The sequence below is a fragment of the Salminus brasiliensis genome, chromosome 4, assembly GCF_030463535.1.
Source record: "Salminus brasiliensis chromosome 4, fSalBra1.hap2, whole genome shotgun sequence".
Lineage (NCBI taxonomy): Eukaryota > Metazoa > Chordata > Actinopteri > Characiformes > Bryconidae > Salminus > Salminus brasiliensis.
Window position 1 is genome coordinate 22,464,169 of NC_132881.1, and position 25,357 is coordinate 22,489,525.

The following is a 25,357-nucleotide window of genomic DNA, read 5'->3' on the forward strand; positions in this document are numbered from 1 at the left end:
TCAGCACTGGACTGCACTTTAGCACATCATTGCATTTACGGCCTTTAGCAGAGCTCAGCTCAACAGAGCACTAGACTGCTACAAACACCACTCTTAGTCTGATTGTTCGGCACTACATCTGACTTAAAGATGAATAGTTTGGTGGAAAACAATTAATTCACACAATGTATCACTCACCCGAGATGTAGTCCATCAGCCAAGAGACATCCAAACGCTAATTATGCTTCTTTGCTTTAGTTCTGGAGCTAAGAGCTCCATCTTGCTAACCCTGGGAATCAGTAGTCACCCAAATATTTAACGTAAACAAATGCTCATGCACATTTCCAGGTCATTAAGATTGTGCAGACTTGCCTGTGTGGGTTAGGATACTGATACAGGCTTACTGTCACACTGGAGTGGTGGTGGGGGGGCAGCCAGTAGAGAATTCTGTGGGAGAATTCTCACATCAGTATTCACTCAACCCACAGATATAGTATTTCACTTTTTATGGGACAATCAGTAAAATCATTCATATTTTTTAATATTCAGATTTCTTTCTTCAGTGTGTTTCTAATGGTGGGCCGCAAAAGTTCCCTTGTATAAATAACCATTGTAAACAACCAAGAGAACGAGCTAATATTAGTCTCTGTCTCACTACTGTCTCATTTGTGTGTCTGTAATGTTTCATCTGTGCCTCTGTTGTGTCTCACTACTGTCTTACCAGTGGCTCTGTACAGTCTTACCTGTGCCTCTGTTGTGTCTCACTTCTGTCTCATCAGCGGCTCTGTACAGTCTTATCTGTGCTTCACCTGTGTCTCATATGTGTAATATTACACATAGATTTCTATGGGCTGTTGTTACTGTTATGAGGGTTAAGAGATCTGTCCTCAAGTGGCAGTCATATGTGCCCCTATAATTTAAATGATTTTATAATGAACGTTAAGTCGCTCAGGGGCTTAAAACACATTGTCATGTCTGTGTGGCTTTAATGAAGGCCTGGATGTAGTTGGTAGCTGGGTGGGTTCAGAGACGTTTTGGTTGTATATTTATGGAAACAATTTTGGTGACTATTGATTTCCAATGTTGGTAAGCAAACCACTAGCCCCAGATGAGCAGAAGGCAGCCCTGAACAGCCTTCCATTGGTGCTCTGAATCGGCCTTCCCCATCGTGCCCCAGGGAGGGCAGCACTCAGCTTAGTTGTCAAGAGAGAGACTCAGGAAGCTGAAGCACGATTCTTCTCACACACGGGACACTGCCGCAGTGAGGATTAGTCAGGCTGTTTTGAAGAAGAGCTGCACAAGAGAGATTGTGCACAGTGGCATGCACTGCTTTAAATGGGCTGGGTCATACACTAGCTTGCAACCCAGCTGCAAGGCCACTCAGCTCATCTCGCGTTACAGAGCCCAAATGTCTCAGTGATTTCTCAGGACAGTCTCGGATGTCTGTCAGTGCTCTGTCAGTAATGTCATGACAGAGTCACTGAGTCGTGCCTGTAATGGGTCATCCATGTCTTAATATTGTCTCAGCTGTCTCTGTACAGTCTCACCTGTGTCTCTGCTACATCTCACTACTGTCTCAACAGTGTCTCTGTACAGTCTTATCTGTGCCTCTGCTGTGTCTCACCACTGTCTTAACAGTGGCTCTGTACAGTCTTATCTGTGCCTCTGCTGTGTCTCACCACTGTTGAGACAGTGGCTATGTACAGTCTTATCTGGGTCTTTGCTGTCTAAGCAGTGTCTCTGTACAGTCTCATCTGGGTCTCTGCTTTGTTTCACTACTGTCTCAGCAGTGTCTTTGTACAGTCTCATCTGTGCCTCACTACTGTCTCATTTGTGCCTCTGTACAGTCTCATCTGTGTCTCTGCTGTGTCTCACTACTGTCTCAAAAGTGTCTTTGTACAGTCTCATCTGTGCCTCACTGCTGTCTTGTTTGTGCCTCTGTACAGTCTCATCTGTGCCTCACTGTTGTCTTGTTTGGGCCTCTGTACAGTCTCATCTGTGCCTCACTACTGTCTTGTTTGTGCCTCTGTACAGTCTCATCTGTGCCTCACTACTGTCTTGTTTGGGCCTCTGTGCAGTCTTATCTGTGCCTCACTACTGTCTTGTTTGTGCCTCTGTACAGTCTCATCTGTGCCTCACTACTGTCTTGTTTGGGCCTCTGTACAGTCTCATCTGTGTCTCTGCTGTGTCTCACTACTGTCTCAAAAGTGTCTTTGTACAGTCTCATCTGTGCCTCACTGCTGTCTTGTTTGTGCCTCTGTACAGTCTCATCTGTGCCTCACTGTTGTCTTGTTTGGGCCTCTGTACAGTCTCATCTGTGCCTCACTACTGTCTTGTTTGTGCCTCTATACAGTCTCATCTGTGCCTCACTACTGTCTTGTTTGGGCCTCTGTGCAGTCTTATCTGTGCCTCACTACTGTCTTGTTTGTGCCTCTGTACAGTCTCATCTGTGCCTCACTACTGTCTTGTTTGGGCCTCTGTACAGTCTCATCTGTGTCTCTGCTTTGTTTCACTACTGTCTCAACAGTGTCTCTGTACAGTCTTAACTGTGTCTCTGCTGTCTCACTATTGCCTTATTTGTGCCTCTGTGCAGTCTCATCTGTGCTTCTGCTTGTACAGTCTTTGATATGTCTCTATACACTCTCAGATGTGTCTCAGAACTGTCTAGGCTGTGACAGTTCTTTACTGTGTCAGCTGTGTCTCTGTCTCTGTGTCCAGTACAGACAGACAGTCTCAGCTGTCTGTACAGTCTCATTTTTGCCACAGTACATGTTTGTCGTCTCTGTAGTTTCTTAGTTGTCTTTCTGTTCTGTCTCAGGAATCTATTTGTATATCTGTACTGTCTGAACAGCCTGTACTGTCCACGTTGTGTGTCAGTGCGGTCATCTGTGTCTCTGTACTGACTCAGTAATATCTCTGTACTCTCTCCATACTATTCCTACTGTCTCAGCTGTGTTTCTGTGCTGACTCAGTAACGTTTACAGCAGCATAGGGTGGGGCGATACACACTGGCTGGAAAGCCACACTGAACCTCAGTAACACACATGGAAATCAAACAAAAGCCAACAGAAATGTAGAAATGCAAACAGAGATGCAGCTTACTCCGGCTTGTCTCACCTAATGACTCTCAGTTTTGGCTTCGGTGTCAGGGAGAGCCAGGGAGAGCCACATATGCCGCTGCTCTAATGGCAGCTCTGCCTCTCCACCAACACGCTATGTACTGTTTCAGTACCTCCATTACTGTCTTACTACTGACTCTGCTGTCTCAGCTAAAGAGTTTCAGCTGTCTCTAGTGTGTCAGCTGTATCTTGACTGTCAGCTGTGTCTTAGCAGTTTCTCTGCTCTGTTTTAGCAGTGTGTCAGTACTGTTTCAGCAGTGTGTCAGTACTGTCTCAATATTGTTTCAGCAGTGTCTCAGTACTGTCTCAGTACTGTTTCAGCAGTGTCTCAGTACTGTCTCAGTACTGTCTCAATATTGTTTCAGCAGTGTCTCAGTACTGTCTCAATATTGTTTCAGCAGTGTCTCAGTACTGTTTCAGCAGTGTCTCAGTACTGTCTCAGTACTGTTTCAGCAGTGTCTCAGTACTGTCTCAGTACTGTTTCAGCAGTGTCTCAGCAGTGTCTCAGTACTGTCTCAGTACTGTTTCAGCAGTACTGTTTCAGCAGTGTCTCAGTACTGTCTCAATACTGTCTCAGTACTGTTTCAGTACTGTCTCAATACTGTCTCAGTACTGTTTCAGCAGTGTCTCAGTACTGTCTCAATACTGTTTCAGCAGTGTGTCAGTACTGTTTCAGCAGTGTCTCAGTACTGTCTCAATACTGTCTCAGTACTGTTTCAGCAGTGTCTCAGTACTGTCTCAATACTGTTTCAGCAGTGTGTCAGTACTGTTTCAGCAGTGTGTCAGTACTGTCTCAATACTGGTTCTGCAGTGTGTCAGTACTGTTTCAGCAGTGTTTAAGCAGTGTAAATCCTGTACCCGTCTGAGTACTCTCAGTAGTGTCTCTGTACTGTCTCAGCAGTGTTTCTATGTCTTTACTATGTCAGCTATTTCTTTATACTGTCTCTGTTGTGTTTCTGTACTGGTTTGACTGTGTTTCGGTACTCTCTCAGATGTGTGTGCATTGTGTCAGCTATGTCTCTGTACTCTTTTAGTATGGTTTCGGCATTGTCTCAGTATTGTTTCGGCACTGTGTCAGTACTCTTTCAGCTGTATGTTAGTACTTTAATGTCTCGGTGCTGCCTCAGCCATGTCTCAGTACTCTTTCAACAGTGTTTCAGCCATTTGTGTACGGTATCAGTACTGTCTCAGTACTGTTTCAGCAGTATTTCAGCCATTTCTGTACTGTTTCGTCCGTGTCTCAGTGCCGTTTCGTCAGTGTCTCAGTAATGTCTCAGCTGTGCATCATCTCTGAGCATCCCGGCTGCGTGATGCTAAACTAAGCGCCAGCCATTAGAGCAGAAAAGCTGCTGCCACCTGCCCACCACTTACTGCAGTGGGCTGCTGCCAGCTTCTCTTTTTCTCTCCCCAGACTTTTTACCCCTTCTTCTCTTTCTCAGTCACTCAGTGAGCATAACTGCCTGGCGGGGTGGGATCACCTCACGGGCTTCCCTCACCTTCTGTCACTAATTTGCATGTGTGTGCGTGTGCTCCCTCCACTCTGTGTTAATTTGCTGCCTGCTGAGTGTTGCGTGTGTGTGTGTGTGTTCCTGGCTAAAAGAGCTGCTGTATGGTCAAATCTCTCTGAAGGTGACAGCAGGGACACACAGACCCTGGAGCTTGATTCCATTTCCTGTACACAGAAACACACGTCTCACCTACGCCTTAGACACACACACATAGCATATACTGGTCTCTCTCTACCTCCCCTCAACCCATCTGAGACCATGCTTTAAAAATAACCTTCACTCTCTATGTCCTATATATACACAAAACATGGTAAAACACACACACACACACACACATGCCGACGCAATACCCAGCTGTGCTCTTACTCTTAATTAATTCTTCCATGCTTACTATGAGCAGAGGAGTCACATTCATTATACATGTTTGGGAGGAAATCTCATATCTGTGGTAGTAGCTCAGTGACGTCAAAAGCAGTGTGCGTGTGTCTACCGCATTATAGCCTGCTTAGTAAGGTTTTTTAGCGTGTGTGTGTGTGGGGGGGGGGGGGGGATGGGGGTTCTGAACATAGAGGGCATCTCTCAGATCTTAAGACTCAATGTGTTCATGCATCTTTATGAGTGTGTGTGTGTGTGTGTGTGTGTGTGTGTTGTGGAGTGTGTAATAAGGCTGTCCGTCAGTGTTGGTGAGGGTGTGTGTATGTGTGTGTATGTGTGTGTATGTGTGTGTATGTGTGTGTGTGTGTGTGTGTGTGTGTGTGTGTCTGTTTTTGTTTGTTTTTTTTTTGTTGTTTTTTTTAACCCCTTCTCTCTCCCTCCTCCACTCACTGATGGGATCTGCAACAGACGGAGGTAACCCTTAGTCCCAGTGCAGGCTGAACCCTAGCATGTCGTGTGTGTTAGGAAAGTGTGTGTGTGAGAGGGAGAGAGAGAGAGAGAGAGACTGTGATATATGTGGTAACTATTTTCAGTCACTGTGTTTGAAAATGTGGATGCAGGGCAGGATCTGTTCACACCAGTGTTGATTCACATATAACTTACCCGCAAAACCTTGGCAAGTGAAATCATCTCAGATCGAAGTCTAGATATCAAATGTTTCATATTTTGCGGTTGTTGGAAGCGTTTGTTTGCTTTTGTCCCCTTATCTAATCCGAGGGAGAGCTGGTCAATTTCCTTAAGATATGCAGGTTTGCTGTTTAAAGCAGCAATGTGTGAGACTGTATATTCTTTGCTCCTGGGCTCCTCCTACAGCTTGGGAGTGTCATTTTCCAAGTGGTTGATATTGCGCAACAGATATCGCCACTACCTGCCAGTGAGCTACCACACCACATGGGAGATTGGAGTTCGATTCCCAGTCTGGGTGACTATGCTGCACCAGTAAGAGTCCTTGGGCAAGACTCCTTACACTACATTGGCTCACCTCTGTAATACGAGTAACCTTGTAAGTCGTTTTGGATAAGAGCGTCAGCTAAATGTCATAGATGTAAATGTAAATTACTGTTACACGACTGCTGTTAATACAAATCCTGCTCTTGCTCATGGACAGCTCTATACGTGCATTTGTTGACCAGCGCAGAGTGAAAGTGAAAATGTGGACATATATATGTGTATATATATTTTTTAGATATATTATTCATTTTGATGCAGTTAGACATCAAGTAGTCTTATGTATGCATAGTAGCCTGCTCCTGTTTCAAACGTTGGTTTTATACCAATATATGGTTTTATACCATATACTTAGGTTACACTAGGGTTATAGTTGTATACCAATGTTGAGTATACCGTGGTAATGAAAAATGATGGTTAGTATACCATGTACATTTGCTTAATATAATAATTGGGGAAAATAAGGCAAGCGAACAGAGAATTCCTCCAATTCACTATTTTCAGAGTTTAAAAACCCAAACCCATAGGGAAAATAATCAGCAGATTAATCCATAATAAAAATAATCATTAGCTAGAAATGAAATAGTTGGAAAGAGCTCCACATCACATGCAGCTTTCTTATTTATTTATTTTAGCATAAACTGGTCAATTAGACAATTAGACATCTTGTGGGTAATTTTCTAAAGAAATTGAATGAAAATTGTAATAAGATTGTCTGCCAGAGTTAAATGCTATTACTGGATAAAATACTAGTCTAGAAAGTTCCAGGTTATTCTAATATTCTCAAAGCAATCTCGAAAACAGAAATATTAGATACTTGGACTAGATTTGAGATGACTTTGTCTGCCAAGATTTAAGTTTTGCAGTGTTTGTGTCACATTATGTCTACGTGATTTAAGCACCAAGTCTTGTTTTTCAGTATCCACTCTCCACACACTTTATTATTACCACCTGTCTTGTGCTCGCACTTACTGACCAGTGTATGTTTACTTACTCTGTTGATCAGTAGGTGAACAGTTGCAGACTGTAGCCCATCTGCTGTCATTTTCAGCTTGTCATGCACCCTGTACTCCATTCAATGTTGGTCTGTTTCTGACCACAGGACCACAGTGGACCAGATAATAGTTAAGCACTGGACCACTCTCTACCTGGCAGTGACCATGACAACAAAGTGGTGCGGTAGTGTTTGAGTGTATGTATGTGTGTGAGATGCAGGCACGAGCGTTGCAGGGACAGCAGTGTTGGTGAGGTGTTTACACACCCGTGTCAAATCTGGGTTGAGAAAATAAACCACTACCCAAAAATATCCAGTGTGGTTCTGTGGTCTGAACCAGAGGATGATGAGGAGTTAGGTGATGGCTAACACAGAATATTCTGTAAATGAGCTACAGTCTCTAGGTGGAGGTACAATGTAGATGTTTCTAATAAAGTGGCCACTGAGTGTATGCACAGCTTTCTCTTTAGCAGTGGTGGTGTACTGTGGTAGTGTTTCACATTTGACCAGTGTGCAGTAATGTATGTGTTTGACATTCAGGTAGTAACACACTATGTTGTCTTTATGTTCCCTTATCTTCCCTTAGCCGTGTCTGGATGTATGAGTATGCAGCACTTGCATGCTTGTTGTGTATATGGTGTCATTGTGTCAGCATGCTAGTGTGCGTTTGCTACCCTGATCGCCGTAGAGCTCCTACTCTAAAGTAAGCTCTGAATGTTCCACCTGGTGTCCGAAAACAGGAATGCTGATGCTCTCTGTCCCTCTTTCTTTCTCGAAACCAATAGAAGATTGCCCAGGAGCGGGAGAAGTTTGCAGACGAAGACAGCATCTTCTACACGCTCGGGGAGTGTGGCCTGATCTCCTTCTCCGACTACATATTCCTCACAACCGTTCTCTCCAGTGAGTGTGTTTGTTTAATCCTCCATTTGTTCAGATACTAAATTACCTTTGTTTACATTGAGTTCTTGTACTATCGGACCATGTAATACTATGAAATCCCCAAAATGATAAATGCCACTAATAGGCTCAATGTAACCAAGATATAGTTGAAAACACAAATTATTATTATTTTTAAATTACTGAACGCTAGATTACAATAATAATATTGTAAAATTATTATGTTTTAAAAATGTAAATACTACTTTTCCCATCATCATTACTATCTCCAGTTCTCAGTGACCAGTTTGGGGGCGTGCCTACTCTAATGCACTGATAATAGCTGGTAATGAGGTGATGAGTTGAATTAGGGTGTTTAAGCAGGAAATTCACCAAACTGTGCTGGACCTCTAGGACCACATATCCTATAAAATGTGAAAAACCTGACAATTTTGAGACTAGTTTTCCAGCCATGTGAATAGGGCTAAGCGATATGGTATATATTATGTTATATTATAATATATTAGGGAAAATATGATATCATAATAACAGGCAATATTTTGACATACAAAGACAAAATGCACCAGTAGCAGCAGATTCCTAAACTGCTATTAAAGGGCTCAGAGTGGTCTGGCAGACTAAGGTTCTGCTACTATGACCCGTGGATTGCTGGGTCATGCTGCCTGCCATCAGCAGCCAGAGCCCGTGGGTGGGTAGAAGGCTCTGTGATGCTGGTCGGCATGGGCATCTGCTAGCCACTGCATCAGGGCTCCGCTTACCCTGCGTTTTCTGGGCACATTCCTGTAAATTATCAAGTTCCTGTAAATTATAAGTACACTCTATGTCCAAATGTTTTTGGACAATCCTTCTAATGAATGCATTCATCTACTTTGTGTTGCCAATTGCACATCTGTTGCCATTGCTGACACAGATGTGCAACTGCACACACACAAAGCTTGTCTAGCCACTGTAGAAAAGTAATGCCAATAGAATAGGACTCTCTGGAGCAGATAAACATGAGCCTTTTGGCACTATGCCAGGCATGGGCTAAAGGGGTATAAAGCCTCCAGCATTGAGCTGTGGATAAATGCAAGTGGGAGTTGGGGGTTGGGTGTTGATCATCCAACACCCAACTCAGTCGAAACATTTACCCCAAACCCCAAAGGTAGGATAAACTGTTTTTAAAACTTTTGATTTTGGAAGAAACAGTGAACGTGCAGGTGTCCCAAAAATTTTGTCCATATAGTGTATGTTCTATGCGATGAATATCCTTAATTTGTTCAGTTGCTACCCTACTCCTGTTTCAGAATCCGCAATCCCACGAGTGAGCTGAGAGGGAAGCATCTAGATCGTAAACAGCCTAACGTTATTGCCTCACATAACACTCTCAGACTTTTGCTGTACTCAGAAAAATAGAGGCGTTTTATTACTTCTTGAAATACTGTTGGAGCATAAAGGCCTAAGCATTTTTACCCCCTTTATCTCTTACTCAATGTCAAAGTGAATGGAGCCGTACCCTTGGGCTGAGCTCCTGCCTACGGCCACTAAAACCTGATCCTTGCTTTATCCTTGTTGGTTAATGCAGAAGCAATGCAAGTTCCCTAACTGTTCTTAGGTTAAATATCTCTGGGGAGAACGATAGAGAGATACAGGAAGAGAGAGGCGAAAGTACAATTGTGGGGGTGGCGGAAGGACGGGCATGTTTGCTAATTCAGTAGGCGGGTGTCTTTCCCACCTACTTGTGTCGTGTGAGAAAGTGAGTGACGGTTGGGGAGGGAGTGGAGGGCAGAAAGAGTGTGATGATGGATGCCTTGTGTTAATCGCTGTACTGCAGTCTTCAGCAGCTGCAGCAGAGCTGAACTATAGATAATTCGGCAGTAATGATCCTAATGGCAGACTCATTTCACTCCATTCACTCACCTTCACATTGCAGTTAGGTGTATATTATACATACCTTAATGACTTCCATACACAGCTCTGCTCCCGATATGACACCTTGCATTATTGCACCGCCCAGAAATGCTTGTGTGTTTGTAATAGTGCAGTAGTCATCTAGAGTCTCCACACACAACAAAGACCAGAAAGAGAGAGAGAGAGAGAGAGATACAGTGGGTCAAAAAAAGTATTTAGTCAGCCACTGATTGTGCAAGTTCTCCTACTTAGAAAGATGAGAGAGGTCTGTAAATTTCATCATAGGTACACTTCAACTATGAGAGACAAAATGAGAAACAGTCACATTGTAGGATTTTTAAAGAATTTATTTGTAAATTATGGTGGAAAATAAGTATTTGGTCGCCCACAAACAAGCAAGATTTCTGGCTCTCACAGACCTGTAACAATTTCTTTAAGAAGCTCTTCTGTCTTCCACTCGTTACCTGTTTTAATGGCACCTGTTTGACCTCATTATCTGTATAAAAGACACCTGTCCTCAGCCTCAAACAGTCAGATTCCAAACTTAACCATGGCCAAGACCAAAGAGCTGTCGAAGGACACCAGGAAGAAAATTGTACCTGCACCAGGCTGGGAAGGGAGACTGTACAATAGGCAAGCAGGTTGGTGTGAAGAAATCAACTGTGGGAGCAATTGTAAGAAAATGGAAAACATACAAGACCATTGATAATCTCCTTCGATCTGGGACCCATGCAAGATCTGATCCCGTGGGGTCAAAATGATCATGAGAACGGTGAACAAAAATCCCAGAACTACACAGAGGGACCTGATGAAGGACCTGCAGAGAGCTGGGACCAAAGTAACAAAGGCAAAGTACCATCAGTAACACACTACGCCAGGAGGGACTCACATCCTGCAGTGCCAGGCGTGTCCCCCTGCTTAAGCCAGTACATGCCCAGGCCCGTCTGAAGTTTGCCAGAAAGCATATGGATGATCCAGAAGAGGATTTGGAGAATATCATGTGGTCAGATAAAACCAAAATAGAACTTTTTGGTAAAAACTCAACTCGTCGTGTTTGGAGTAGGAAGTTGCATCCCAAGAACACCATACCTACTGTGAAGCATGGGGGTGGAAACATCATGCTTTGGGGCTGTTTTTCTGCAAAGGAGACTGAACGACTGATCAGTGTTAAGGGAAGAATGAACGGGGCCATGTATTGTGAGATTTTAAGCCAAAACCTCCTTCCATCACTGAGAGCATTGACGATGAAACGTGGCTGGGTCTTCCAGCATGACAATGATCCCAAACACATCGCTCAGGCAACGAAGGAGTGGCTCTGTAAAAAGCATTTCAAGGTCCTGGAATGGCCTAGCCAGTGTTCAGATCTCAACCCCATAGAAAATTTGTGGAGGGAGTTTAAAGTCTGTGTTGCCCAGCAACAGCCCCAAAATATCAGTGCTCTAGAGGAGACCTGCATGGAGAAATGGGCCAAAATACCAGCTACAGCGTGTGCAAACCTGGTTAAAATGTTTGACCTCTGTCATTGCCAGCAAAGGATATATTACAAAGTATTGAGTTGAACTTTTGTTATTGACCAAAAACTTATTTTCCACCATTATTTACAAATAAATTTCCTGGATTTTTTTCTCATTTTGTCTCTCATAGTTGAAGTGTACCTATGATGAAAATTACAGACCTCTCTCATCTTTCTAAGTAGGAGAATTTGCACAATCAGTGGCTGACTAAATGCATTTTTGCCCCACTGTATTATCTCCTAGAGAGATTAAAATAACGGTGGTCAGATGGTCAGTAGTACAACAATGCAGATTATATCCTGGTAGACAATATCTACTAACACTCCTGGGAGTCTACCCTGGATCTGAACAAGCACACAGCAGACTTCCCCATTTACTCCAGGTGCATCCCTTAATCTCTGCACCTCCCATACCTGTTCCACTAGCGGCCAGCAGAGGACACACACAGGGTCGTTACAGCTCAAACTCATACCCTAAAAAAAAACTTGACTGTAAAAAGTGAGGAGCATCTATGGACCTTCTTTAGCCTTTACTTTTATTAACAAATTGAAGAGTAATGAAGGTCAAGTAGAGAGTAGAGGCTAGACCAAATGTCCAGTTTTGCTGAGTCAGAGGGAGTGAGGTCGGTTCTGTTTTCTGGGACTGTTTTCTCTTGAACTGGTAAACTTTAAATGATGGGGACAGCACTTAGACAGCTGCACCACTCAGACGCCCCATTAGATTTTTATTTGAAGAAATATACCCAGGAACATTTCTTTCACTCTTAGACATTGTCTATCTTGCCCACAGTCTGCATTCACAATCCATCTGTATTGCACTCTGGACAAATAAAGGTGCTACAAAGGCTTGAGCAGTGCCATAGAAGAACCACTGTTGGTTCCATAAAGAACCATTGTTGTAAGAGATGTGTGAATGTGAAGAACCTTTAAATGGGTAAGAAACCTTTATAATCAAGAGATATTCATGCCCATACTCATACTATTTGCCCCCTTAGCCCACCAGAAACATTGAACAGAGAGAAAGTTTGGACCCTACTGGTTTAACATGATCTGTACTGTATAAAAGCATTCCCAGATACATTGTCTTCAGTATCCGCAGTGTTCATTAAGTACCATCACTGTGTTGTTTGTGTTCAGCGCCTCAGAGGAACTTTGAGATTGCCTTCAAGATGTTTGACCTAAATGGAGATGGAGAAGTGGATCTGGAGGAGTTTGAGCAGGTAGTAAGAATGCACACACTTGCGCGCGCACACACACACACACACACACACACACACACAGCTGTTCAAAAGCAGTGTCAGCAGTGTAGAATGGAATATTATTAGCAACAGACCTGAAGATATTTTAGATGTTTGCCAAGGCTTTTTTAGTTTTAGAACTTGTACAATGATAATACAATGGGATTGTTTATGGATTTTAATCAGATCTTTCTTTCTTTATTTATTTATTTTAGTCAAATGTAACAGATTTGTTATCATGTGTCAGTGTGTACGACGAAAAGCACTCAGAATCTGACCTTTTCAATTCCGATTTGAGGCACTTTCATATACGGGATTAAAACGCAACAATGCGACTCCGTCTGGACAGACAGAACTCAATTCATGCAACTTTTACGTCAATCCAGCTCAAGCTGGAGAGAAGGGAAAGTGGAGGGAGGATTTCTGTGACAGGATAGTCAGATATCAGACCTCATAAACATTTGGGTTGATTTTTCTGTTCACACAAAATTAGAAGGGACTAAATCACTGCCGCTCCATGTTTGAGGAAACTTAGAAAGAAATGGCCGAATGGGACCAAAGGAGGGCGGGGCTTTTTGCAGTGTTAAAGCAAAATAAATAGCTTAAAAAGGAGTGACCGTGGCTGAGTAACGTGTCCTTTTTAGTGCGCGCTGGAACTCATTCTTGGTGATAAACCCAGCTGTCGGCCACTGGTTATCTGCTGTGCGATTGTCGTTTAAGTCTCAAGATTTGATCACCTTTTTTTGAAACCTGAGACATTCTGATTATTCATTTATTATTACTTCCTTCTAACTGTTGTACAGGAGAGGTCACCTCCTTCTGGAGACCCCCTTTTCAGCTCAATTTAGTTCCAATCTGCAACTAACATACTGCTCCATCTTTAAGCTAACACTAATGCATCGGACACAACCAAACAATCAAAGAACTATTAAAGAGATTGATCAGATTAATCTTCAGGATCAGGCTAAGTGACCAGTTATGCAGCTTTTTCAGTCATTTTAGAATCATCTACATTTCTGTTCATCACTCTGGAAACACATTGCTTTTTTATCTTTTTACACTCCTAATTTACACTGAAGAGGTGAGTGTTAAGTAGTTGGTGGGGATACCTAACCATCTTCTGGAAGAGAATTTTATACATAACATAGGTGCTTCACTAAAGTTTATGGAAGGTTTTTCCCAACAGTTTAAGTTAATAAATATTAGAATGTTTTCATTTACCAATTTTTTTTTTTCACAAAAAATGTCAGTCTAAGGATTCTTCTATTTAATATTTATATTAATTAAAAATGGTACACATGCTCAAAAGTACACATGCTCATTTGTTTGGTATATTTTGAAAGCCGGATGCTATCAGGGTTTTTGTAACTCGTAAACCAGCTCATCTTCATATCCTCATGATCAGGTGCCTTAAATAAATCTTTTAATATCATAGTTGATACAGGAATAGTAAACAGCCTCACATTTCATTAGGCTCCGTTCTAGACTTCCATTCTTGTATGGCATCCAGTTTCAGAATCCAGTTTGGGCATTTGGGTATAAGTGGCCGGAACGTGACTCCCTTAATTAGCGTGTGCTGCGGATGAGCAGGCGTGCTCGGGGCTGCGAACGGAATTCTCTCAGCATGGATTAGCAGCAGCCTGCCTGTGGCTCTACTGAACAAAAAAACAAGCGCTTCCATCGGAATAACTCGGCATAATTCAGTAAAGAAGAGTTTGTTCTGAATAACGACTCTATTATGCGCCTTAACTACAGTCTGTAGTTATTTATAGTGTCCATAGTCCTCTTCGATCAAGTCAGGATAGTTTGGGGGGAGGGGGGGGGGGGGGGGGAAGCTCAGTACTATTCTGGTAGAACAGAGTGGTCAAATGTGGTCAGATTGTTTGTAAGGAGTGACTTTTGTCAGTCAGTGAGCCACTGATGAGGAAATGAGAGGATTTATCTCTGCGTCGATAGGCTGTCCCAGCTACAGTGCATTAATCCGTGTGGGACAAGCCAGTGCACTGTTTTTAAAAGCCTGTAAGCTCAGTCTCTTCAGACAGTTAATGTGGCTCCAGTCAAATAGACAGAATACTAGTATTTCAATGATATTGCAAAGTATTGTAGTCCTTATATATGCAGTTTTTGCTTCATTTTTCACTTTTTGACATAACTTTTGACCTAATCTGGCAGTTGTTCATGTTGTGTCAGAATTTCATGATGAATGGACCAATGAAAATGCTTCAAAATGACTTCCATTGAGAGCCAGGAAGGGTTTTTTTCCCAATATTTATTACACACTGAGGTGTATTGCTCCCTTAGTCCTGTACTACTGTAACTACAGGGACTTCTGTACAATCTGATGGAGCTATTCTTTGGTAATTTGGACGTTTATAATAACACTTTCACCCATCAATGGGCCATAGTCTGGTTGGTGTGGTTGGTGTGGCGCAACAGATAACACCACTACCTGCCACTGAGCTACCACACCATGTGGGAGACTGGGGTTCGATTCCTGGTCTGGGTGACTATGCTGCGCTACACCAATAAGAGTCCTCGGGCAAGACTCCTAACACTACACTAACCCACCTCTGTAATACAAGTTACCTTGTAAGTCGCTCTGGATAAGAGCGTCTGCTAAATGCCGTAAATGTACAAATGTACATAGTCTGTTTAAAGGGGTTCAGATGCATTGGCAAGTCAGTTGTGACCTAGTTAGAAGTGTGGCTGGCTGTAAAAAACAATATATTGCCATTTTCTTATTGATTTATTTTGGTAATACAATTTTAGGAAAACTTTTATGATATAAACAGCACCATCATATGTATAAAACATGATTAAAAGAAAAGTTTACTTTTGTGCAGTCAGAACAGTGGGATCTGAAGACACTGAAGTACAACACTGCCATCTAGTGGTCAGAGTTTACACACAACATAAAATGAACCACTGTTCACTGATGAACATTAATCTCTGCATGGAAACGTTTTCACCAGCATTAAAAATCAGTCAGTACAAACATAATATAATGAGACTTCGTTGTATCAATATTTTCTTACACCCCTAGTTAGAAGTTAGACAGCTTGTCTTATGTTGCATTATGTGAATTTCCTGATTTGTCAGAAACATGTATCTGGAACTGTGATTAGACAAAATGCTCACAGAACCCCGTAATAGTCTGAGGACTCACTAGCATTTCATAATATGAGGATTGGTCAAAGCTGTATACTCAGCAGTATACTCAGTCAAGCTATATCCACTTTGTCCACTGTAATCAGGCCTTTTTCAGAGCGCAGTTGTATTTATTTATGAAGCTAGCATTTTCTTAGATGTGACCCTACTTGCGAGTGTAAAGTCTGATGCTATATGTCCATCCATTTTGATAGGACATTATTTTTGCAGTGCTTTAAGACTGGATACGATTATTGTGGTCCCCTTCAGGGCTTATTCCTTACAGCATCCCTGTTTTGCCACTGTAGGGTTAAGGAAAGTAAATATGACCGAGCTTCTAGTTTCCTAAGGTTTGGTAGCAGGCAGGTGCAACATTGATGTATTACATGAGAACACAGCGCCCTCCAGAGTTTAATTTATGGGCCTGCCCCCTCTGTCTTTGTGTGTGTGTGTGTGTGTGTGTGTGTGTGTGTGTGTGTGTGTGTGTGTGTGTGTGTGTGTGTGTGTGTCTGTTTGTGTGTAACGCAGGTGCAAAGCATAATTCGTTCTCAGACCAGCATGGGCATGAGGCACCGGGATCGCTCCACCACAGGCAACACACTGAGGACAGCAGGCTGCAGCTCTGCTCTCACCACCTACTTCTTCGGCGCCGACCTCAAGGGCAAGCTCACCATCGGCAGCTTCCTGGAGTTCCAGAGGAAACTGCAGCACGACGTACTGAAGCTAGAGGTACCGTCGGAGATGGAGAGCAGGGCTGTAGAAGTGGACTTGACTGGGGGTGCTCGTTTTAGGTGGTGTTGCTTAGTGCATTTAAGCCCCATAGGCTGATGAGGTGGAATTCCTACAATCACCACAAAAAGTAAAAACTCCAACAAATGAATAGTCCTGTCACAATTACACTAATGCATTAGATAAAAGACGGTGAAAAGGACTGAAGGATGTGCACCTATAAACGTGTGTTTGTAAGAAACATGTATATAGATTTTACATAAATATTTATCCAGTCATATATAACTAGGAACTGTGCTTGCAAAAAAAAATGGAGTGCTGAAAATGCTTTACTAGGACTGCAACATACAACATGTTTGATATTTGAACAACATATAAATAACTGAAACAGATAGATGATTATTCGGATTATGAATCAGTTACCAACCAGCTTTTAACTTTAACTTGAGACTGTTTTATATATTTGCTAACTAACAATGAAGACAACAAATATGAATGACAAGACAACAAAAATGAACTTTCTGTCTAATATGAAAGATCTATAAAACCCCAATTTAGTTTTCCTTTGAAAATCAGTTAATATATATATATATTTTTTTTACATCAAAAAAGTAAAAGATAAACTTGAGAGACTAATTGTTCTTGTAGCTTAATTTTAGCTTTCAGTTTGTATTAGTGACTTCTATGTTTTCTTCCCCATTCCGTTCCACAGTAAAAGTTAATAGTGGAATTTGTTGTTCTGAGGTTGACTTACTTGATTTCTCCTTTTTACAAACAGCCCTAGTATATATGAGACCTCACCACACCTCACGCTAGTAGACCTCTGAACTCCAGGTGAGGTGAGGTGAGAGTCATTTTTTAAACTGAGAAGTAGTTAGCACAGCCTCTATAGTTAACCTAAATTAAACGCAATATTTTCAGCAAATACTAATGCACAGTCTTTAATTACATAAAATAATCAAAATCATCAGTGTGGCCTGTGCAAAGGTGTGGCCAAAACAGTTGAATAGCAAAGCTGCTTCTCAAACCCAGGCACATAGCACATTACACACTGCAGGGCTATTGAGACCACACCCCCTGCATGCACTGCTCATCCCTCAATCACATGTACAGCTTATGCCCAGATGATTTCTAGAAACCTGATTAATTCCCTTTAATTCCTGCTCATTCTTGTAAACCTGTTTATTGTAAATTTATTCGCATTGTTATGCCTTCATGTCTACTGTTGACAAAAAAAACAGTACATTGATGACAATGTATGATAAAGTTCCTTGGAAAGCCCAGCATAATTTGTAGCTATTATCCAATACTTGGTTTGGTGGTGCTCCAGTTATTTTAGAAATCCATTGATTGGATGTAAGGCCTGTTTGTTGGCCCACATGGATGGTTCTTGACTCTCATCATTGTAAACTTACTTATTCATTTCACAGTAGTTACCAGAGATATTAACTACCCAATAATAAGTCTTGGTTCAAGTGTTTTATTTGGCAGCATGATGTATTTCGGCTGGCTGTGAAGACGTGTGGAGCAGTGGTTGAAGACGGATGCGATGAGAGCAGTGTATGAAAGAATGGACGTGTTAACAGGACTATAGGAGAAAAGGCCCAGGGGCTTTGGGACAGTTGACAGGCATAGAGGCAGACTGACAGTGTGCCTCTGACGGCAGCCTTCACACACTCAGCATGTGTCACTACCGCAGGCAGCCTGTGTCACTGAGAATCTCTCTCTCTCTTTCTCTCTTGCTCGCTTACTCACTCCCTCGCTTTCTCTCTCTTAACATAAGTGCTGCTGAGGCAGCAGGTCTGACAGGGTTAATTCAACCCCCTGTCCAGTCTCTCTTGGCACGGACCATCGCCATCCCCCTCTTTCCCCTTTCTATCCTACACACACACACATTTTCTCACTCTTTCTCTCTCTGGCTCTAGTTGATGGACACTGCCACTTCACTAGATTGAGATTGTATGGCTCAGTCTGTCAGAAAGGCAGAGAAGCAACTCTATTATTATTATTTTACTGTTCTTCAGAGTTGGAGAAGTGGGGCTTATTTAGACATGTGCAAATAAGCCAGCTCCACTGCTGCCCTGCAGTCCGGATGATCCTGCACAGCTGTGCTGAGTCCTACTGCAGAACAAGGGCTGCAGACTCCGAGCCTGAGCTGGATCATGCATCAACACACAGGAGAGGAGAGATGTACATCCAGCTATGTTGGGAGACTTGAGAAAGAGAGACAGGGCAGCTGTCAGCAGGTCTGAAATGATCAAACGTGTGTTTTGGTCTGGCACCATCTATGCCAGTGTGAAAGAGTACAGTGTATACACTGTATAGCCAAATGTTTATGGACATCCCTTCTACTGAATGCATTCAGCTACTTTACGTTGAAGTATTGTCAATAGAATAGGACTCTCTAGAGCTCTGTATGAACACATGAACCTGTTGGCACCCTGACTAATGCCAAGTGTGAGTAAGAGGGGTATAAAGCCCCCAGCATTGAGCTGTGGAGCAGTAGAACTGTGTTTTCTGGAATGATGCTGCTCCATCCAGTGCTTCTGGGATGAGCTGGAGAGTTAAGGATGAGGTGAAGTTGTGATCATCCAACGTCCTGAGCTCACTAACGCTCTTGTTGCTGAATGCAATTAAATTCTCACAACAGTGTTTCAAAATTCCCTTCCCTGGACAGTAGAGACAGTTATTCCAACAAGTGTAGGCCAAACATTTTGTAATACAGAAGAAACAATGAATGAGCAGATGTCCCAATACTTTTTTTTCCCCCACAAAGCTTAATTATGTTTAATACTTCTTATACAGAGGTTCTTACCTTTGGGGTCGGCTTACAAGAGTCAACTGATTAGAACATCATTAACATAAAGACTGAACTGTTGAGCATAGTTAACATCAAGGAACTGGTAGACCAAAGAAGGCCTAAAAAATACAAAGATGCCCCCCTACATTTGCATACTGTTAAAAGGGCATGTAACTGAAAACTACTTAAAACAGTCACCTGGTTTTGTTCATTTAAATAAAAAAAACATTAGTAAGTAGTAATAAACATTTGTTGTGTAGAAGTGTGTACATATACCTATTGCACATATGTATAACCTCACATCCTGACTTTGTATAAAAACAAACCTCTTTGTGTATGTCTGTGTGTGTTTATGCACAGTTTGAGAGGAATGACCCAGTGGATGGCAGGATCACAGAGAGGCAGTTTGGGGGAATGCTCCTGGCCTACAGTGGTGTTCAGTCCCGCAAGCTCAAACAAACACAGAAAGGCCTGAAGAAGATGTTTAAAGATGCTCAGGTAAGCTCAAAACCATACAGCTGTCCCAGTAATCCTAGGCTGCCCTCTATGTGGGTGTATGAGTCAGCATGCCTTTATGCCTTTATGATTCTGGCTGTGCAGTACGGACAAAACCCCACCATACTACAATCGCTTTACGCGTTCTGCAGTAAGCCTTGTATGTATTTAAGGCAGTGAACGTTTTGACATGATACGTTTAATGATTGTTTGAACATTTTCGTGATTGTGGGTATGCTTGAATGGCTTGATTGCTACAACTTGCTTTTGGAAACATTTTTACTTGCAGAACAGGAAAAAAATAATCGCACCATTACACAGCACAGATACTGCAAAGGCGGATATCACAATAGAATACTAAACATTGTATCATGTAGTACTATACTCTGTGTGTGTGAAGAGATAGAGTTGCAAAAGAGAAAGCTATTGTAATGGAGTGTGTGTGTGTGTATGCGAGAGGCAGAGTGAGCAGTATTACATCATGATGAGCTGCATTGCTGTCTGAGTGCTCTCCATCTACCTCCTCTGTCTTTTTCTTTGAGTGAATGCTTTCGTGCAGCTCTATTTTTCTCCCTTCTTGCTATGTGACTCACTTATGAACTCGTTCGATGCCTTGACAGAATATTGTAAGTCAGTGCCTTGCTGAAAAAAAAATAAAGAATTGGTGCATTTTTGTAGGTTTTAGTTTGTACATCTGAATTTTAGGTTTTTATATGAGGGTGTGTAACGGGATGTGTATAAGTACCGAACAGGCATTGGGGTCACAGGTTGGTGCAGGCTTTGTGGACTGGTTTCTATGTAATACTTTATTAGGAAGACCATGTGGCAGCAGTTTAGTGCATCAATTAATCCTGAAAGTGGTCAGCAGCATCAGAATGTGGGAAATTGTGATCTCAGTAAGTGCGTTTACATGCACTCTGATCTAATCTGTATCTGATTATGACAATGTAAATGCACTCACTGAAGCCTAACTACTGAACACTACTGAAGTCACATTTCTGAGTGGGAGTTTATCTACCCAACTGGTAGAGGATTCATGAGACAAGAGCCACTGTGTACAAATCCTTCCAGGTAGCTGAGGTCTACGGAGTCCACACGAGTGCTATTTACCTGCAGAATCCTTTGTCTGCTGATTGCTGGTTTGAGGAGTCAGAGTAATTCAAAAGCTTTTAAATTTGCATCATTTGCATTTATGGCATAATAGATGGTGTACATGAGGAAAAGAGGATCGCAGATGAGCCTGACTTCATTTCTGATCGTCTGCTTTGAGTAAAAAGCACTTTTAATCCCTGCCTCTTTTTTCTCCTAATGGCAGTAATCAGTTAATCAGCCGTATCCTGCTCACCTACCCAACTCTCCCCAGGCACTGCACTAAAACGTCCTCAACACATGCTTGCACGCACACACACTGCTGCTGCCGCCGACAGTTTAGCAAAAGTGAAGCTGAAGTGTCATGCGTCATGCTGTGTTTAGTGTGAACACTGGGACATCAACACCAGCATTTACACAAAAAGCCTCCATGCATCCATTTTAAAAACTCAATGCAGGTCTAATTGAACACAATCAGCTAGTTGTTTTCTCTCTCTCTCTTTCTCTCTTTCTTTTCCAGTGTTGTTTTGTTCTTATGGAACTGAATCAAAGAAGTTATGCTTCAATGCTAACTGAAGTAGCTTTTGAAGAGGGCTAAACAGCTTTTACACACTCATCGATTTAGCTCCTTTATTCATTCCCTGCACCCACTGATGTTTTCCTCTCGTTCAAGGGCAATTTGTACAGATGTCTTAATCCTTACAGTAGAATTTGTTGCCTAAATGATGCGGTTGTATTATGTATGAAAATGAAAGATCTGTATCAGCTGATTTACTTAATGGAATAAAAAGCTCTGATTTCTGCAGAACTCTATAAATAAAGACACCCATTGAGTTTTTCTTCTTTTTGGGAGCTAATCAGCTTAACAGAAAACTGTTTGATATTTCTTTAAGTTTGATAAGTTCTTTAAGTTTACATAGACACTTGTCATGGATATGAATGACATGGCATTATTGGGCAGAGTAAGTGTTCAACATACATCTTGAATCCAAATGACACATACAGCACATCTAAAAATTGGTTAAATGTTTCTTAGCCAGTTTCATCAGTTTCATTTGACCACTTTTCTTGGCAAAACTTCAATGTTCAAAGTTCAATTGAATTTGTTGTTTTTGAGCACAGTCCACGTATTTGAGGTCAGAACTTGGGAAGGTCATCCCAAAAGTTTATTGTAAGCCTGTTTTACCATTTCCACAACCATTTTGGTGTGTATTTAGGATCACTGTCCTGTTTAAACATTGTGTCCACATTTTAACTGTCTAGCTGATGGTCTGAGGTTATGCTGAAAAAGTCTAAGATAGGCCGACTTGATTCTTCTTTATTGTTTCATTCACTTTGTGCAGTGCACCAGTTCCACTGGCGGCAGCCCATGAAATGAGGCTACTGCCACCATGCTTAACAGTTGGAACAGTTGGAACAGTGTTCCTGGGGTTGAATGCCTATTGTCCATGATGAGTGCATGTAAACTTCTGAACTGTACCTATTTACTTTTTCCCAATAAGATTGAGTAATGGAATACTAACAAGCATGTTAGTTTGCAAGATTAGTGTATGATGCCAGTGCATAAATACCATAATTATCTTTTCAGTAGTAAAACCTCAATGAAATTATGGATTCTGAATGGTTCAGAATTACAGGGATAATTTGTAATTGGTCATTAATAATGACCCCACTACACCTGTCTGTATAGTACTTCAGTTTCTAGAGGCCTCCCAGCTGAAATACTCAAACTGTCACTGGTGGGTCTCTTAAACTTGGTATTGACCTTTGGACATTGTGACACAGTGAGAATTGACTGAACACAGTAGTGAAGGACTATTACACATCTCATTGTGTTATGGTAGTGGTTTTGGAATCGTAACTAAAGATGTCCTGTGCCGTGGTCTGTGCTGTTCATCTTGTTCTCTGTTTATTTAAAGAGTATTGATATTGATGTTAAGTGGTACGTACATCTGTATGCTGAGGACGCTGTGTTGTAGTACACTGTCTGTTCTGTCAAACTGGTTATGCAGAGCCTTACAGATGCCTTTAAAACTGCTTACTCCGGGGGTTGTGTTTTTAACTTGTGTTAAAAAGAGGGGGGGAAATATACATTCCCCCGTACTTTTTTTGTGTGTGTGCGCCTTAGAATGCAAAACACATCATTGACTGTGATAAATGTATTGGCAAGTTACTTAACCTCAATATCCTTTAACTTGGTTAAGACTAAGGGCTGGACCTGTGATATTTCATAGGGATAAAGCTTGTAGGGGAAGATTGCAGTGTCCTTGCCATTTATAAGTAGTGATAAATACACGAGTCATTGTGTTTTATAAGAAAAGCATGATGGTCTTTACCCAAAAATAGGACCCCACACACTTGTCTATTTGCTACTTGTTTATTTATATAGCCATTCTCAATAAATCCTGTTCATATATCACGTCTATAGCGCTGAAAGGTCGCTGTAGAGATGCCTGTGCTGCCTAAGCAATGCTTGCTATGTGAAATACCTGTGAAATACAGCTTCATATTCCTGGAATGAACTTTAGAGTTTTAAGTCAGGGGACTCTGAGGGTCATTCCGAAAAGCTTCAGTTTGTGTCTAGTTAGGGAGTCCATGGTGCTTTTGATGTATGTCTTAGATCATTATCCTGTTGTAGCAGCCATCCTGTTTTCAGCCTCAGCCTTTAAAACAGATGGTTTGACATTTGCAACCAGGGTTTGCTGGTATTTTGTAAAATACATTCTTCCGTCCACCCGTGCGTTATCCCCAATGCCATCGGCACCAAAACAACCCCAAAGCCTAAAAGTTTGTTTCCAGATGTTCTGTAGTAAACTTCAACCATTGAGTTTGTGAAGAGGTCACAGTTACGGTTTCCTTCTTATAAGTTCACAGGACCTTTAGGGCAGATGCTTGTATTACATAAGAGCATTTTTTAATTCTATCTGCTTATAGCTTAATTGTACTAGTTAATTGTTACCAAACTAATTGTTAATTGTTATAAACTAAGTCCACCAGCAGCATCTTCACATACAAGGAAAACCTGTGGTAGATAGCTCTGTATGATGTAGATACTAGATAAAAAAGGTTTACAGTTGTTATTACCTTGACAATTAACACACAGTTCCTTCTGTCTGTGTTACCTCCTTATTCCCTTGTCTAGGGTATCTCCTTTGAAGAGGTGGAGAACTTTTTCACGTTTCTGAAGAATGTGAACGATGTGGACACTGCATTAAGTTTCTACCACATGGCAGGTGCCTCCATAGACAAAGGTACATACACTCTCACACACACACACACACACACACACACACACACAGACACTTTTACTGCAAAACACTACTACTTTCATTAACCTCACCCACCAGCTTCATCCAGATTTTCGCTGCTTTGCTCATATTTCCTCCCTATCACCTCTCCTCCCTCTCGTTCTCACTTGTTCCATCAGGCCATTGGCCTGATAAACAGCCCTATGTACCTGGCTCTGCTCCCAGCATCACTTTCCATCCTTCTCTTCTCTTTTAGTTTGTCTTAGTCTCTTGTTTTACCCCTTTAGCTTCTCCTGTTTCTTTCTTAATGCTAGCTAGGCTGGTGTGTTTAAAACATCTTAAAAGTCCCAAAGCTTCTCCTCCTCCACTTCACACTTCATATTCTCTCTAAGGCGTAGTGCTGGGCGGTATTGATAAAATACAGCATGGCAGTTTTCCAATATATCTTGGTATCAGATGACATTTAAGTTATTATTTAACTTAATAAAGTTAATGAACCTTGAGTGCTAAATGTCTTGCATAACTTGTTCAAGCTGCAGTGTTTTGTTCTGTTTTCTTCTCTTACAAGTACACCAAAGGGACCCTTACAGTGTTTTAAATCTTAATCAGACACAAACTACATTTCCAGAAAAAAAACATTGTGTCCTTTTTCATTGAGAAGTAGTAAACGCAGCATTTTCAGCAAGTCTTAATGCGCAGTTACTTCATAACAACAAAATAAAAATCATTTATGTGAGGGCTGTACAAAAGGTTGGGCACCTTACAGAGTCAGAACTGCATAAGCCGTCTACTTCTGAGATGTTCTTGGGTTGTTTTGCACACACAGCTTGTTTAAGGCTTATTCCCAAGTCTATGGTTTTTAAGTCAGGGGACTCTGAGGGTCATTCCGAAAAGCTTCAGTTTGTGTCTAGTTAGGGAGTCCATGGTGGTTTTGATGTATGTCTTAGATCGTTATCCTGTTGTAGCAGCCATCCTGTTTTCAGTCTCAGCCTTTGAAACAGATGATTTGACATTTGCAACCAGGGTTTGCTGGTATTTTGTCAAATCCATTCTTCCATCAACCCGTGCAATATCCCCAATTCCACCAGTGCTGAAACAACCCCAAAGCGTAGAAGTGATCCTGAAAGTGATAGCTGATTGTGGCCAGAAAGTTGTGTTTTGACTTCAACAAACAGGCTTCTCCAGGAGTTCTGTAGCATACATCAACCGTTGAGTTTGTGAAGAATTACAGTTATGGTTTCCTTCTTATGACACTTCCTTGAAGATTATGTCCATGTAAGCAATGCTGCACAGTGGAACAGTGCACCATACTTCTTGACTCAGCTTAA

At 41.8% G+C, this 25,357-nt stretch overlaps 1 protein-coding gene across 1 annotated transcript in view; it reads left to right on the plus strand.

The window, feature by feature from the left end:
• The window catches only part of micu1 (mitochondrial calcium uptake 1), an 83,909-nt gene that overhangs the window by 53,502 nt on the left and 5,050 nt on the right, over positions 1-25,357 (plus strand). The window contains exons 6-10 of the mRNA XM_072677622.1: positions 7,769-7,883; positions 12,421-12,503; positions 16,197-16,397; positions 19,558-19,695; positions 23,924-24,032. Coding sequence (XP_072533723.1) covers positions 7,769-7,883; positions 12,421-12,503; positions 16,197-16,397; positions 19,558-19,695; positions 23,924-24,032 — 646 coding nt within the window. The remainder of the gene's footprint in view (positions 1-7,768; positions 7,884-12,420; positions 12,504-16,196; positions 16,398-19,557; positions 19,696-23,923; positions 24,033-25,357) is intronic.